Source organism: Ahaetulla prasina, chromosome 1, assembly GCF_028640845.1.
Source record: "Ahaetulla prasina isolate Xishuangbanna chromosome 1, ASM2864084v1, whole genome shotgun sequence".
Lineage (NCBI taxonomy): Eukaryota > Metazoa > Chordata > Lepidosauria > Squamata > Colubridae > Ahaetulla > Ahaetulla prasina.
In genome coordinates, this window is record NC_080539.1 from 174,106,404 (window position 1) to 174,120,711 (window position 14,308).

Below are 14,308 nucleotides of genomic sequence, written 5' to 3' on the forward strand. Positions count from 1 at the left end.
TAGTCTACAGAAACCCAATGGCTCCTAGGACACACCATCTACCAGAAGAAAACACACACAAACCGCTATCTGCATGCACTCTCACACCACCACCCAGCACAGATCAACTCCGTAGCCAAGACACTCATCTCTAGAACAAAATGCTTAGCTGATGAACAACACCTAAAACCCGAACTGGACACTCTCACTAACGTACTAACATCCAATGGATTCCAAAACAAATAAGATTACCAAGCTAATCCAAAAGAACCCCCACTAAAATCCAAGACAGAGAACAAGAAACGGCACAGCCCTCCTCCCATATATAAAAGGCACCACAGACAGAATCAGCAAGATCCTCCACAAACACAACATCAAGACAGCATTCTGCACAAACAGAAAAATATCCACCATCCTAAGAAACCCCAAAGACAAAATTGAGTTAGAAAATCAAGGAGTATATGAAATCCCATGCACCGCCTGCCCCACCACATACATTGGACAAACCAACAGAAGAATAAGTGCGCATTGAAGAACACAAGAACTCATTCAAAAGAGGAACCAACTTCTTCCTGGTCCAACACTTTAAAGTCACAGGACATGATATTGACTTTAAAAGACCAGAACTATCGCCAAAACTGAACACTTTAACAACAGAATAATCAGAGAAGCCATTGAGATAAACGCCCACACAGCATGAACAAGCGAGATGACACCTCCGCCTACCAGCCATTTGGAAACCTGCCCTTATTGACAAACGAGTCCCTAACACGAGGAATGACACCAGACCCACACTCACAAGGTCCACACAGGATGTCACCACCGCACATCCACCCAGAAAGCAGACCCAAACCCACACTGATCATGAAGCACGACCAAGGACCAGAAGCCAGACCGCACTGCAACATTAGCCATTTCAAACCCCTCCAATCCATTCATGCAGCAGACTGACACCCACTATGAAGATGTAGCAGGACCACAAAGCCAAACAACAGCTATGCAGCTCACCAGCTCAAATCCCCTGCAGCACAGACTAGACTGAGCACAACCAAGCCCCCACCAACACAGGACACACCCCAGCCAATCAGAGCACAGAAAACCCCATCCAATCAGAGCACAGCCAAGCTCCCACCCAATCAGTTCAAACCCCACTAGCAGTTAAAAGGAAGAAACAGCTGCGATCACACATTGCTCCCAGAAGCACGAAGCTGAAGCCTGAAGATGACAAATGAGACTTCGTGAAACGTCGCCAAGACACTTCCAATTTTACGGAGAAAACCCGAACAACCAAAGACCTATATACAAACACCCGTGAAAACCTCAGAAAACATATATATATATATATATATATATATATATATATATATATATATATATATATATATGTATGTATGTATGTATGTATGTATGTATGTATGTATATATAATATATATATATATATATATTAAAAAAAAATTTAATTTTCTGGAGACAGAGAATACACTGTCTCTCATAAAGCTTATGTTAGATAGGCATGAAACAGTGCAAATTGAAAAGACAGTAATTTTTTACAGAATTATAAAGCTTTGTATTGTATTATCTCTCCCCCTCTTTCTATCTGTAGCACACATCTGGCAATGCTAGTCCGGGTGAACACATGAAGAATAGCAATACTGTGCATTTTAAAACTCAGACAAATTTCTCTCTTCTTCCAGCTCTCCAAGCTCTGAATGTACTTGATCATAGTGGATTTGCTATATTTATCTACTGCACTGGAGATCAAACTTGATCAAAGCACAGAAGCATCAGTCAAGACATATACTTTTACCACCAGAGGTGGAGCTGGCTACCATTTTGCCTGACTTTAAAAAAAAGATTGGACCAATTCAAGGAAGTTGTGGGGATCAATGGCTATTAGCCTTGATGGCAATGTGACTGCCTCTGAAGACCATCTGCTTGGAGACTAGTAGGCTTCCTTCGGCAGTTGGCTGGCCACTGAGAGAACCAACTGCTGAACAAGATGGAACAGGGCTCTAATTTAACAGGATACTATTTATGTTCATCTATTCTTACATGGTATTACAACCATGCATATAAATTGCAAGCATATACAGCATGCTTTTAATACCATGTATTAAAAGAAGGACGTGGTGGCTCAGGGGCTAAGACACTGAGCTTGTCGATTGAAAGGTTGATTGTTCAGCGGTTCAAATCCCTAGTGCTACCATATAACGCAGTGAGCTCCCGTTACTTGTCCCAGCTTCTGCCAACCTAGCAGTTCGAAAGCACGTAAAAAATGCAAGTAGAAAAAATAGGGACCACCTTTGGTGGGAAGGTAACAGTGTTCCGTGCGCCTTTGGCGTTGAGTCATGCCGGCCACATGACCATGGAGACATCTCCGGACAGTGCTGGCTCTTCAGCTTTGAAACGGAGATGAGCACCGCCCCCTAGTGTCGGGAGCGACTAGCACGTATGTGCGAGGGGAACCTTTACTTTTTAAGAATCACATATGGAAACTATGTGCCTCCTATGTGATGGGAAAAACTTAAAAAAATGAAAACACAAACTGATATTATACACTTCTCCTAGCACCTGATTTTGCTCAAGAGTCAAGAGTCAATAGTTAATGACTATCTTCTGCTTTGGTCTACTTTTGGTGTGCAAAGAGAATCAGCTATTCTCTTAAGAAGCATTCTGCCTTTTTCTCTTCCGTACCATTTATTCTAAAAGAATGAGAATCAACTTCGCCTTGAGAGAAGTGTTTTTACAGCACTCACAAACAGAAGCTTCTTAAGTTGCAACCACATATGACTAAATACTCTTATTTTTCATTGTGTTATTGTTACAAAGAGACAAACTGTTTTGACAGAAAACACAAAACAAACTTCTTATGCAACTAATTGTAGTACCCATAAACAAATACAAGTAACAGCCATACACATTTCCATGGAAGTTATTTAAGAGTTCAGAGATCTCTTTCAGAGCAATAAATATAAGGTAGCTCCAATGGTATAAATTATTTTGGTAAATGTATGAAATCAAATAAAATGGCTGCAATAATAATTTGATGCATTCCATTTTTCTTATATACTTTCAATATACAAGTAGTTCTTGACTTAACACCACACTTGGGACTGGAACTCTGATCACTAATACAATTTGATGAAGTTGTTAAGTGAATCATCACATGATCTTGTCAAACTTTACAACCTTTTTTGTCATTGTCATTAAGTGAATCCAGCTTCCCCCATTCATTTTGCTTATTGGAAGCCAGCTGGGAAGGCTGAAGAGCAATCACATGATACCAGGATGTTATGACTGTCATAAATATATCCCAGTGCCCAAATGGCAATCAGATGATTGCAGGGACACTGGACTGATCTTAAGTCATGTTTTTCAGTGCTGATATCAACTGTTCAGAATTAATAACAGCACTGAAAAACATAATTTAAGACTGCTAAATGAATATTCTAAAGTCAAGGATTACCTGTATAGATAGTTCTTTCCCATACGTTTCTTTATAAAGAAACTCAATCCATTTAGAAGAGAAGAGAATAGAAAATAAGAATAATAATAATTATAATAATGATATAATATAATAATATAATATAAAATATAAATATAAAATATAATATAAAGATATAATATAAAATAATGAGAAGAAAATAAGTAGAGAACCATCATATTTCAATATTTTGTTTTGCCTACCATTTCTTCCAGTCTAAACTTCTGGAGCAGCGGTAAGTTTAAACTCTGCATATTGTATGAACACAATGCATTCTCCTATCGTTTATAGAATATAGAGATTCTTAAAAATTCCTGAACATTACTTTGTCTGAACACTGATGTTCTTTTCCAGTATTACTTATGTAATTACACATCCAGCACATATCATGTAACTGCAACACTCATAATACCGAGTAAGCTATGCATCGCAGTATTTCAATTCTTAGATACACAATATTCTGAGGAAAGGATCTTGGAATTACATATTGAAAGAACTTAAATTTCTCTTTTAAAAATGTGAGAAGGTGAACAGCATTACTCAATGGAAACAAATGGAAGTATGCCAAACAAACTCTCAAGTTGTATGACTGTTAGTAGCTTAAAGGAGCCCTGGCGGCGCAGTGATTACAGTGCAATATTGTAGGCTAACTCTGCCCACAGCCAGGAGCTCAATACTGATCAGCTCAAAGTTGATTCACCCTCCCATCTTTCCGAGGTCAGTAAAATAAGGGCCCAGATTTTTGAAGGGAATATGCTGACATTTGTAAATCACTCAGAGAGCACTTTGGATTGGTAAATAAGACTAAGTGCTATAAAGTTATTTTTGCATTAACTCAGCAAAATATTTAACATAAGCAAAATACAGTCTGTCAACAGCTTAGATTTTAATATAAATAAAAAGAACCCCCTGTCCACAGACTATATAGTTATGCATCAGTAAATTGCCATTTAGAAGTTTAACAACTTGACTTTACCTGTAGCAGCTTTTCCCATACTGGCAAGCAGTCCTCAGGGGTTTGTTTATGTGAGAACTCTGTTGCATCTCTTGACTTTCTGTTATATTCGAAGTATCTATTCCAGTAGCCTGATTCAGAGTAGTCTCTTGAATATCACCCTGATTGAGTAATGATTGTGATGGCTTTTCCTTATAAACCTGCCTGGTTTTAGAGTCAACACTCTCCAATTTGTTTTCTTTTATATTTGTTGTATGTACTTGAGCAGGCTGAGATGCTTGTCCATCTGACTTGAGGTCCAGGTCCAGCTCTTCATCATCCAGCTCATTGTTAAATTGTTCAAATGAACTTTCAGCTTTCTGAGATATTTTTTTACTTCCATTCTTTGGTATTTTCTTCACAACATCTTTAGTAAATATTCCCTATATCATGTGGAAATAGGTATGAAATTGTTCATGAAACAGATTATAATTTACTGTTATTTATGTGAAAATAGAGTTAATTTAAAATAGATTAATTAATCAGTATACAAGACATAACACAATCAAAATTAGACAGGTCCCTGCTTCATGGATCTTACGTACATAAAGAAAAACAACGATGAGGACAATGAATGCTAGAGAATAAAAAATAACAATATTAAGGAAAAATGAGGAAATTTTGGAAGAAAGTTGAAAATTAGCAAATACCCTCTCTCCAAATAACAAGAAGTTGGTAAATCATAAACCTGGGCAAAATATAGTGTGAAGTATGAGAAAAGAGACTGCTTTTGACAGTAGGATCTTGAAATTGAGATTTAAAAAATGAATTTGGATAGAAGAAAATAGTCATAAGCAGAATTTAGTTTAAGGAAAGAACAGAAAAGGGAAGTCAATGGAATGCCTAATTAGGAATATGCAAAAATAATTTCAAGACTAATTCCCTCTAGCTAGTAAAAGTGTGGACATTTAAAGTTCTAATATTGGCTATACAATTTTGACTTTTCTAATAGCATGAAAAGCAACCAGTGACTTTTATGAGAAAAAAATTTAGCACAAAATATCAGATAGAAGAAAATAGGAACATGTTTGAAATAAATGAATTGGCTGTTATGTGCTTCAGAAGTAGAAAACAGGATGAACCTTTTGGACTGAACCAAATCACTCTCTTGGCCCTAATATTTGATAGCTGCTTCTCTACTGATAAGGTTCTTCAATATAAGTATTATGCATTTCTATGAACAGAATAGCAAAACCCAGTATAGTCTTGTCCTTTATATTAATAATATGAAGTATTAATTGAAAAAATAGAAAAGAATACCTCTTTTAGAAGGGCAGAATCTTCACTTTCAATAATTTTCTGCTTTTTACTTACACCTGGCTTTACTTCTTCATTACTACCTATTTTGGTTTAAAAAAAAAAACTCTGCTGAACAGAACAACTTTATCATTTAAGCTATGAATAACTGCACATATCACAAAGATTTCATACTGCCTTGTTTTAAGAATAAATTACAATGTATCAAAATTCTTTTTACTTAAGACCAATTTTATTGATTTGTAAAATACTAAAACAATGCTTTACCGAAGAATCCAACAATCATTGTGTGGTATAGGTGATACAATATGTGTGTGTGTGTGTGTAATAACATATATACACATAATTATAATATAGTTATATGTCTATATATATATATGTAATAGTTATATGTATAACAACATGTATATGTTATAGGTCAGTGTACCTCATGCTGGTTAGGGAATTCTGGGAGTTAAAGTCCACATATTTTAAAGTTGCTGAGATAGAGAAAGCATTCATCATTGTAACAGACACAATTTTCAGCAGTATGTCTATAGTTATTTAAAGATCATATTTTAATGAATAAATTATACCCTACTGTATCAGTGACAAAATTTTCCCCGCCTTCTTCATAAAGTCAGAAATTTATTTCTAAAAAAAAATATTACCAACTAGTGCATACTAATTTTAACTGTCTTTTTTATTATCAATGTTCAGAACCATTTTCCTTGGTTTATAATAAAAGCTACAAAATATGGAAAGTATATTGGCTCTATTCAAAGCAAGGTAAAAAAAAGTGTGTTTTGGATTATCATATTAATAAGAAAATAAAATATTTTAAGACTTTAAGACTGCTCAATATAATTTATATAAACAGTAATTACTAACTACGTCCTTACCTAAGCAGACAAGCAATAATTTAGAAGACTTACATTCTGTAAGGTTTAACATGTGTAAACACTCTAATATTAATTACAGCTTTGTACAAGATGGATGCATGTTTAAGGACATACAGTTTACAACTTCTGTTTACATAATTATTTTAATTTCTGATGTTCTGAAATTCTTAAAATGCAGTTTACATTTAAAATAACCCTAAAAACACATTAGAATCAGATACAATCTGTTTTGTTCTTTGTCTATACTAAACCAAACAAAATATATTATTGAAGAATCTTTGCTCATTATTTTCAAAACCTTTTTCAGATGAAGAAAATCAACTAATAATGGTGTGTTGTCTTTTAATGGGAGCCATCATCAATCTCATGTCTGATTACCATTTCATTACTTAATTAGAAATATAGTTAGTTGGTCCTATATTTGTAAGCAACAACAATACTTTATAATCAACATAGTATAAAATCTTGATTATGCTGATCTTATATGATCTCAGTGGAGTATTTTCACTATATATCTCAATTATGTTGCTGACACAGTATCGAATCTCAAGCAAAAGTAAATGAAATTCTATTATTCCAAACTCCAAAAGGAGAATTTAGTAAAGGCAACTGCTATGATGACTTCCATCACAAATCTCCACACTTACCATTTTTAGAGTCAGAGGTTGACTGGCTTGAAACCATTAGATCTGCTGGCAGCATCCATTCTGGAAGCTGTCTTTTTCGCTGAGCAGGCCTTGATTCTTCTTTTTTAGGAAGAGTAAACTAAAAATTTTTTTAAAAAAAGCAAATATATTATTAAGTATTTTGCACAGAGATTAAAAAAACAATAATGCACATGAGATAAATGATCTTTTTCCATAACTGCCGTAATATTGTTACAATATACCTTAAATTCCTATATTTATGCAACTGCATCATGCGCTAGCCAACTCACGTATGGATGTTCTGAAAGTCCCTGAAAACCTAACTGTCCTCCCTGGCCCTGAAGTTGAGTACAGGTAGTTCTTGACTCATAAGCAGTTGCCTAACAACCATTCAGTTATGATGACTCAAAGTTATTTACAACCTGTCCGGGAAATTACTATTGCTGCATCACCCCAATCATGTGACAGCAATTCAGGTGTTTTGCAACTGCCTCACATTTATGTCTAGTTGTAGCATCCCACAGTCATATGATTAAGTTTTGTGCCAGTTTTGCCATGGGCATTAAGCAAATCATTTGCTAAATGACCATGGTAACTCAATGACCATTGTGTAAGTCATTGTTAAATTGAGTCTGGTTATGTGATGACCATAACAGCTTACAATCAAAATTCCGGACTCAACTGTGATCATAAACTGAGGGCTACAAGTTATTGTTGTTTTTTTATTTGGTTTCTGTTCTCTTTTTGATGACTATGATCTGTTTCTTGGTTTTTACTGAGTATTGCTCTTGATTCAGAGGAGGCAAACTGCCAAGAGTCATTTATTTGTATCCTGCCTTTATTGTTTCTACAAGTGACATATGTAAAAGTGTGGCAAACATATTTATTACATCTTCCTCTTCCTGCTTTCCCCATAACAACCATCCTGTGAGTTGAGCTGGGCTGAGAGAAAAGGACTAGCCCAAAGTCATCCAGCTAGCTTTCATGACTATGGTGGGATGTTTGAATTCACAGTCGCCCACTTTCTAGCCTGGAGCCTTAACCACTAGACCAAACTGGCTCTTGAGAGGGGAGGGGAGAGGAGGGGAGGGGAGGGGAGGGGAGGAGAGGATTATAAAATATTCCTTGCTAGACGCTTCATAACTCAAAGAACAAAGTTACCATACTGCTCCCTATTTATGTTGCTTTTAGTCTCCAGCCCAAACAAAAACTTCTAAAAACGTTATTCCCAGCAAATTCAACAAAGACTATTCCACTCACACTAAAGAGATATACTTTCAACCTAACTCTTTCACTGGGTAATGACACTTTTTATATGACAGAAGTAACTTCATCCAAAACAACCTCTCTTGAGATGCCACCTGTGATCACAAGATTTAAACTAATAATCCAGTAATACCTGAGGACATCTTGGATAATAGATTGAGATCTATGTTTTAGCTCAGCTTTCTGGCTTGGCAACCCAGTGGGGGGGGGGGGATGGGGATAGTTCTATGTGAGTGGCAGGCACAAATGGAGCTTCGCACACAAGCACTCGCCACTCACACAAGTGGAATTATGCATATGCGTTCGCCCACCACTCATGTGGCCCCATTTTGAATAGGCCAAAGCCCAGTAGTAGATCATGGCCTGGGGGTTGGGGACCCATTTTACCCTACTGGCCCAGTCCTGCCACTAAAATCTCTCTGAAAATAGGTTTTCTATAACCTCACATTTCTTATTATATGCAAAAAGCATCTTCATCATAAAATTCATTTACTTTTCTATTAATAAAATTGCAGTACACGAAAATTGAAAAGTACCTTCTCTGGGATTTCGGTTGCTTTTTCCATAAGTGAATGTACTTCTGGAAGTTGTTTTTTGCTAGAAGGGATTGTTGATTGTTCCGAAGGCTGACTGTGAGATTTCATAGTAGACTGCAGAGTTGTAGGGATTTGATCTGGTAGGTCTTCTACACCACAATTATCATTTTCCCTATTAAAAATAATAAACCTCTTAATGGCAATGGATTGACACAGATTGCTACACATTACTTAGTAAAAGAAATGAAGAATTATAAATATAAAAGTCTACCCAAAGTTATGATTTGGAACTCAAATTATTTCAGTGGAATTATTTTTATTTGTTTCTTATTGTTGCTGCTGTTGTTTTATTTTATTATTGTTTTAACCCTTTTTATTTTGTGCCTTCAGGTCAGTTTTTGACATCTGGCGACTAGTCCCTACAGTATTCTTTGCAAGATTGCAGAAGGGGTTTGTCATTGCCTTCTAAGGTTGGGAGAAAGTGACCGGCCCAAACTTACCAACACAGATTGAAGAAATAAACAAATTCAATAATTTTACCAAACATCAGGGCAATCCTGGATGTATCCGGAAACATTTAAATATTTGACACAGCCTAATTTCAGCATATTCCAAATTTGACTTTTAAACTATAGATGAAGGCAAACCCATGTCTTAAACATTAAACATTATAGTGCCCCTTACTTTGGAATTGAAGGAAGGCATTACTTTGTTGTTGTGCCTAAGTTTTTTTTTTTCTTTTAAAGTTGCCTAAAACTGGTGATGTGCTAATATGAATTATGGAAAAATATACATTAAACAAATGTGCAAATCTTTCAAAATAAGTGTCTTGGAATCAAAAGCAGCATCTACAAGAAGCTTTTTTTCTTTAATCTTAAAGGAGCTATGTCTTTTTCTAGGCTTGTTTGCTGCTTGGAAAGCTGATCCCATTGTTGCTGCTAAACAAAGTGGTTCTGCATGCGCAGAGGGATAGCTGGAAGCTGCTTCAAAACAGCTGTGCAAGCCAGGAAAATATAACAATGGATGGTTGCTTCATATGTGATCCTGCCTGTTCCAAAGAACGCCTTTTAAAGAATTTGTACAATACAATGTAATGAATCCATATGCTATATAATCTTCTGATAGTTTTTCCATGATAATAGGCATGTACACAAGTGCTACAGTATTTTTTTTTTTAGTACCAAACAAACGCTGTTCATAGACAGGAGAAAAATAAGTATTTTATGTTAAATACTATGAATTTAATGCCCTATAAATTTAAGGTATTTTTCCCCTGCTATTTTAGTAAAGCTAATGTTCCTACTTCATTCTATATCTGGAATGAACTTTTGACCAAAAAAAATCTCTTTTGCTCTGAAATACTATACAGAAGTTTCTGCAGTGTTGTCCTTGAACTCTGTCATTACAATTTTTGTTACTTTTTGTCATTTTGGAAAAAGAACCCTGATATTTCAATTACCTAATACAAGAACATTGAATATTTAAAATATTAATATATTTATATAATTTGTATATATAGGTATCAAAATCTCTAATTACACTTTGCATATGTTACAGGATTTGTCTTAATTTTTTTATGGAGAAGGAAGGAATACCTGCAATTACAGCTAACTTGAGATAAAGAATAGCTACCACTTACCATAATGAGCCAAACATAATTTGATTCATTTAGCGTATTGCCTATCAGACTAAATTGTAAGAGGCAATTTGGCACTGAAACTCATTGATTCAACATCAAATCTCATTACCTTAGTAGGTTTTCCTTTTCCAGTGGAGTACACATAATCTTGAAGATATATTTGTCTACCAACAGAGAAAAACTGTCAGCTGGACACAACTGATGCCACTTATCTCTATCCAATGGAAATAGTTGGTCATCTTCAACAGGCCAATAAAAACAAAGGTTCACATGGACCTGGCAATTAAGAAGATACTTAGTATAGATATTAGTGAAGACCTTGTAGGACATAATAGGTTTAATTAATGTGCACTGATTCTATTACAATGCAGCTTATTCTGGGAGAGATACTGTAATTATTTTAAACTACAATGAGAAAATCCTTGTTATATATTGCATTCACAGACCACAAATAAAGCTTACTAGTACAGGATCAAGAAAATTCATTGCATGAGGTATATCCATCAATTTACACTCCTGCCAAATGCCACTACAAAGAAGTTCAGGCTCTCTTGTGGGTAGCTGAACAATAATGATCACAAGCCACGATGATGTCAAATGATTGTTTTGCACAAATGGCACAATTATATCTGATATGCAAACCAGAACATTTCTTGCTGACATCATGACACATGTATAAATGTTTTTCACCTACCATGAATGATATAGTGGAAATAAGGAAACTAAAGACTATTGGATTACTGAAGATAAATAGCTGTTCTTTCAATCCTACCTCACAAATATATTCACTAGATTCTTAGGAAATGAAAAGAGAAATTTGAAGTAATGGCTGATTGTATTTTGAAGCACAGCACTTCGGTTGTTCATTTCAATAGCCATTTCTCTTTTCAACTTTCCATGTAAGTCTAGAAAAATAGGTAGCTCTTTTAATAGTAGTAATTGATTCTTAAATAAAAGGCTCAGCTGGTGTATCATGATAGGTGCAAATATAATTGGCGAACCTGTTGGTCATTATAGCATATGAACTAAAAGAATAGAAACGGTAAATGTGCTTTGGATCCAGTGCAGATACTTTTTCAGTATCTGTTTGCAGCTCTTTAAAGAAAACATGATTTTTCCTGGGTTTGCACAATATTGTATCTATTTGCGGGTTTTAGAAATATATTTGCAGACATGATGTAATAACAGGATAGCAACATATGCCTGATTCAAACCTCCTGAACAATCTATGGCTTGCAATATGTGAACCAAATCAAGGATTCAGATTGTATTTTAATTAAATACAAAACAGACTTAAAAGTTTATTCTGAAAAAGTGTTTATTATTTTTAATCCTTAATCTCTATATGTAAATATACATATTTTGAATTCCATCATTTTAACCTCTTTCAATATAAGGCTAAAAATGAAAGGGATAGTCAATATTAGAATAAATTGTACAAAACTTAGATTTTTCTTTTAGTTTGTTTTACACTGAAAAATAGCAAATACTACCCACCAGTTTGATGCTAAGCTGGTCACCAACTACTTTCAGAATAGCATGCTTCCTGGGAACGTTTTTATCTGTAACCTGGAAATAGACAATTCAATTATTTCTCAGCAGATAATAGGATGGGAAAAAACATTGTATCAATAAACTATCTCCTTCAAAGAGAAATTCTTTAGTTTTACCTATGAAAATACTGTTACCTATGAACATTCTATTCATTCTTTTGTACACAGTAAAGTGTGCATGGCAATTCATGCCGAATACCGATTAAGATATCTAATTAAGAACTAAAAGGGCTAATTTAAATACATAGTCATATTAAGGCAGAGAGAAAGGAAGAAAACAAAACCAAAAATCACTTCCATTTACTTTCTATATTTATATTCACTATCTATAAAATAGATCAGTGGTAGTCAACCTGGTCCCTACCGCCCACTAGTGGGCATTCCAGCTTTCATGGTGGGCGGTAGGGGTTTTGTTCGATACTGAAGCATTTTCCTTTTTTTTTATTTAATTGACTTTTTAAAAAAATTTCATAGCATTATTTAAAAATATTTTCATTAGGTTTTCATAAAATTCCCCTTGACAATTTAAATTTCTAAAAATATACTATTTGTATCGCCCGTGCATAAGTTTAGTTTACATTACGTAAGTGAAACTAAATGGCGCTATAGTGCGACTGCAAAAAAAAGAGCCTCATCCCAGAATAGCTCGCGCATCTCCCCCCACACCACCCAGCTGTAACAGACAAGCAGAACTGGTAGCTGGCACCCCCCCCAAACCCAATCCACGATGTGCGAGAAGCATGCGCAGGCGACGATACATGGCACATTACTGTGGAACCGGTGGGCGGTTAGAAAATTGTACTACTAACAGAGATACAAAAGTGGGCAGTAGGTATAAAAAGGTTGACTACCCCTGAAATAGACAGTGAAAAACAACTAAAGACAGAGCTCTTCCACCCTAACAGCAATATAGAATGGGAGCTTCAGAAGATATGTATAATCATGCAAACAATATCTAAGTAAATTCATTTGTGCACTCCTATTAAAGATACAAAAGCCTTGTCCTTTTTTGGACCATCTATATATTACATCATGGCTAATGGGTCAAAATACAAGCATGAAACAACATTACTCCTAAATGATTTCAACTGTGATCCATAAAATCTGAGCTCAAAAATACCATATAACAAATTGTCTTGTGGTTTCTTTTACTGTGGTCATCCATTTAGTTTTACATAGATCTAAATAACTGGAAAAACTGTTATTAAACTAAAAAGAAAATAGTGAACATAATTATAATTTCAAGTATGTTATATACTACATAACTATAATACACAATATGCACTTCATGAAGTACAATTGTGGGACGGGGTTCCTGCACAGAACTTGCATATTGTGACCTCTAGTGGAAAATATGATATATGTACTCAATCAGACACATAGCATATTATCAGTATGAGTCTTCTTTCAACTACTGAAAGTAAACAGTAATCTGCAAATTAGAAAGCACAATCGCAAGGGTTGATGAAATAAAAAATGCCCAAAACATTCTTGTTAAAGAAAATGTTATAACTTTCAGAAATAACTTGAAAACTGAGATGTTATTCCAGTAGTAAACCTGGGTATTTGAGATTTCATGGTTATCTAGCTGTATTTATTGCTTATGTTGGTTTTTCTTTTTGCATTTTACATCTTTATATGCCTTTAAATGTTTGCTTCTATCAGAAATATTTTTTCTTGAAATTATGATTAATATATGTATGCTTCTGAACTCAGAAAGAGGTTAATATGCTGAAGGATGCCATAAGAATTAATTCAAAGAGGATAAAACAAAAGGATTCTGGTGGAAGAAATGATAGACTGAAAATGACTGTGTGAAAAGCAGAGCAGATGACTGCAGTGGAATGAAGAGACGTTAAATCTCTTTGATTATTCCTCACCAGATAAACAGGAGTTTTGAGAACTCTGGTAAGTAAGTATTTCAGACTGCTGTTCCTCACAAGGAGACATGATAGGAGTCGCCTGCTGGTTCAAAACTCTAAGAGAGGAGGAACAGCCATGTTGCTCAAACCCAGTCTGAAGTTTTGAAAGGACACTACTTTTATATTTTTTTTCTTTGCTACATGCATGG

The 14,308-nt window shown here is 35.0% G+C and overlaps 1 protein-coding gene across 4 annotated transcripts in view; it reads right to left on the reverse strand.

The window, feature by feature from the left end:
• The window catches only part of APLF (aprataxin and PNKP like factor), a 29,517-nt gene that overhangs the window by 13,042 nt on the left and 2,167 nt on the right, over window positions 1–14,308 (reverse strand). For all 4 annotated transcript variants that reach the window (XM_058182028.1, XM_058182002.1, XM_058182010.1 and 1 more), the window contains 6 exons: window positions 12,182–12,253; window positions 10,794–10,960; window positions 9,046–9,217; window positions 7,244–7,361; window positions 5,719–5,798; window positions 4,441–4,841 (listed from right to left, as the gene is read on the reverse strand). In XM_058182028.1, the coding sequence (XP_058038011.1) occupies window positions 4,441–4,841; window positions 5,719–5,798; window positions 7,244–7,361; window positions 9,046–9,217; window positions 10,794–10,828 (806 nt within the window). In that variant the 5' untranslated portion in view covers window positions 10,829–10,960; window positions 12,182–12,253. The remainder of the gene's footprint in view (window positions 1–4,440; window positions 4,842–5,718; window positions 5,799–7,243; window positions 7,362–9,045; window positions 9,218–10,793; window positions 10,961–12,181; window positions 12,254–14,308) is intronic.